This window comes from Montipora foliosa, chromosome 2 (assembly GCF_036669935.1).
Source record: "Montipora foliosa isolate CH-2021 chromosome 2, ASM3666993v2, whole genome shotgun sequence".
In the NCBI taxonomy this organism is placed as follows: Eukaryota; Metazoa; Cnidaria; class Anthozoa; order Scleractinia; family Acroporidae; genus Montipora; species Montipora foliosa.
Window position 1 is genome coordinate 50,512,022 of NC_090870.1, and position 2,500 is coordinate 50,514,521.

Consider the following 2,500-nt stretch of genomic DNA (forward strand, 5'->3'; position numbering starts at 1 on the left):
CAAGTAATTATGTCCTCTTGATTACCAAAAGTGCCCTCCTGATTAAGAAAAAAATGCTCTCCGTCTTAGCCAATCAGTATTCAGTATGCCACATAGATAACTGAAAACTATAGTATTTTTGACAAGTGCGCATGAAACGCAAAAAAGACTCCAACTTTATGATTAATTGATACCAGGAGCATTTACCATTTGTCAACAAAAACAAATGCTGCGAGGGCAATTATTCCTCAAAGGCGAGGTGAATATCGGAATAAAAATCGAGAGGAAGTCGAGGTTTTTTTCACCAATATTCAAAGAGCCCGAGTTGAAAATTGTTTTAGTATAATAGGCCACTTTGGAAAATACCATAATACTCTTTGTTTGTCCCCCTAAATTTTGCATAAGCATTGTTTTTGTTTTCTCTTGGGACCATTGTAAGTCCCAAGAGAAACTGGAAACAATGCTTACGCAAAATTTTGGGGGACAAAAAAAAGAGTATTGTCATTTTCCGAAGTGGCCTATTACATGGGTGATTATTTCAAAAATATACATTTTCTTTAAAAGAATAAGTAACTCCGTCTGTAACCTCGACACAACGGTTTGTGGCCATTTTGAAAAAACCGCTTATGTGATAATCGCATAATAGTCACCTCAAGTGCAACCAATCAGCAAAGACAATTTTCAATAATCACCTAAGTAATTATACTAGAATCGCGCTCGTGCAATATTAACGGAAAACGGAATTGGAGCAGCGGTGAAAGCACTCGCCTTCCTCATATATGTGGATTGAATTTGTTGGTTCTCTCCTATGCTCCAAGAGGTATTTTCCTGGGGAAACTCCGGTTTTCCTTTTCACCTAACGCAACATTACATTTGATCTACTTTCCATTGATTCCCTGACTCTCAAATTAGTGTAACACTTGTGCTCGGCTATAAAGGTTGAGAATAGTTAATAGTGGGTCTGGACAAGAACATGACTGTTGATTACAAAAGTGAAAACACTAGATAGCATTGAACTATTCGTTTCTTCTTTTAATCTGAAAATGCAACCACTACTCTTCCAATGAAGCAGTGTACATGTTTGCTCTTACTTCCATATGTCTATAAAGAAGAACCCTAATTCCCTTTAAGAATGAAGGTAAAAAGAAGCCGGAAAGGAAGCACCACTTTGTGGTAACTTGCGAAATCGCATAATTATGCAAATGTAATGGACGCGGAATCAATGACGATATAATTAATTACTTCACTGAATATTCGATTTGTAATTACTACTGTTAGGGTGACACTTAATGTAATCAATTTACCACGAATCATACGATAAAGGACACATGAACGATTCAACGAGGAGTAACCACGAGAGGAACGCACCTGACTCAACTTTTCACTCCTACAACTACTACTACTGCACAGTTGCTCGGGTAACACATACCTTAAAATATTCCAATTTCCAGTTAATTTAATTGTTTCAATAATTCCGCATACATTAAATTCCACCTTTATTATACTATACGATCATGATACGATCAAGCAAGTCATGCCATTCGACAAACGCAAACCTTGTTTAACCTCCAACATTCATTCACATTCAGTGATTGATTTTCTGACTTTATATTAAGCGACACTAGTTGCGAAGGGATCTACAAATTCGAAGTCAGTGGTTTCTATAGAAAGAGGAATGAATCTCACAAAACTATACCAAAAAGCATTCGTTTCCTTACACTTAAAGCATCCTATGAGTGACAATTTACCTTAACAGTCTGTAAGCGTTTAAATTAATGTGATATTAAATACTACACTTTGAGTGAAATAAATAACACCAACTAACAAAAGATTCCTCTTAATTGAAATAAGCTTAACTTTGGTGTCAGCAAATATAACTACACGAACACCAACTTCGAATTAAATGCGTCTAAATGACCGAAATACGATTTATTCAAATGTGTAAAACAACTATGAAATTAGTATAAAAATGTCAACACTTCTGATCGAACGATCTACGTCTGTAGGTTAAACGATCTTTCGATCGAGGTACGAATACCTAACCGACCAATCCCCTTAATTGTCCCAAAACGTCCCATATGTAAGGGGCCTTTCCCATATAACCCTTGTGCTTTACATAAAAAGAGATACCCCCAGTCAATGTTACGGGGCATGCATTGTATGTACAATATCTCGTCCACCGAAATTCTGGATAAAAATGAAAAAAAGTAAAATAAGACGGAAAATGGAATTCCTGCGATGTTTACATTTCAAACCACTGACATGTGCATATGATTCCTATCTATGAAAAAATCGATAAATACCGTACGTTGCTTCAAAAAAAAAAATCCCCGAAACGATGGCGAAGGCATTACGCAGGGAACTGTTTCCTCGCACCGTAAATATCCCAGGGATAAAACTCCAGCTCGACCGTATTCCAAATTCCCTTTTCAAATAAAATAACAGTCGAGCAAATTGAGCCGGTTCCTTATTCACTGTCAGATTCGGGTTTTTTGTTCTTCTTGCCCAAGATCTTTCTCAG

The 2,500-nt window shown here is 36.6% G+C and overlaps 1 protein-coding gene across 2 annotated transcripts in view; it reads right to left on the minus strand.

The window, feature by feature from the left end:
• Positions 1 to 985: 985 nt before the first annotated feature.
• LOC137993469 (choline transporter-like protein 4) overlaps positions 986 to 2,500 on the minus strand; it is a 54,326-nt gene continuing 52,811 nt past the window's right edge. For both annotated transcript variants that reach the window (XM_068839340.1, XM_068839341.1), the window contains one exon: positions 986 to 2,500. This exon is cut by the window's right edge and continues 59 nt beyond it. In XM_068839340.1, the coding sequence (XP_068695441.1) occupies positions 2,447 to 2,500 (54 nt within the window). In that variant the 3' untranslated portion in view covers positions 986 to 2,446.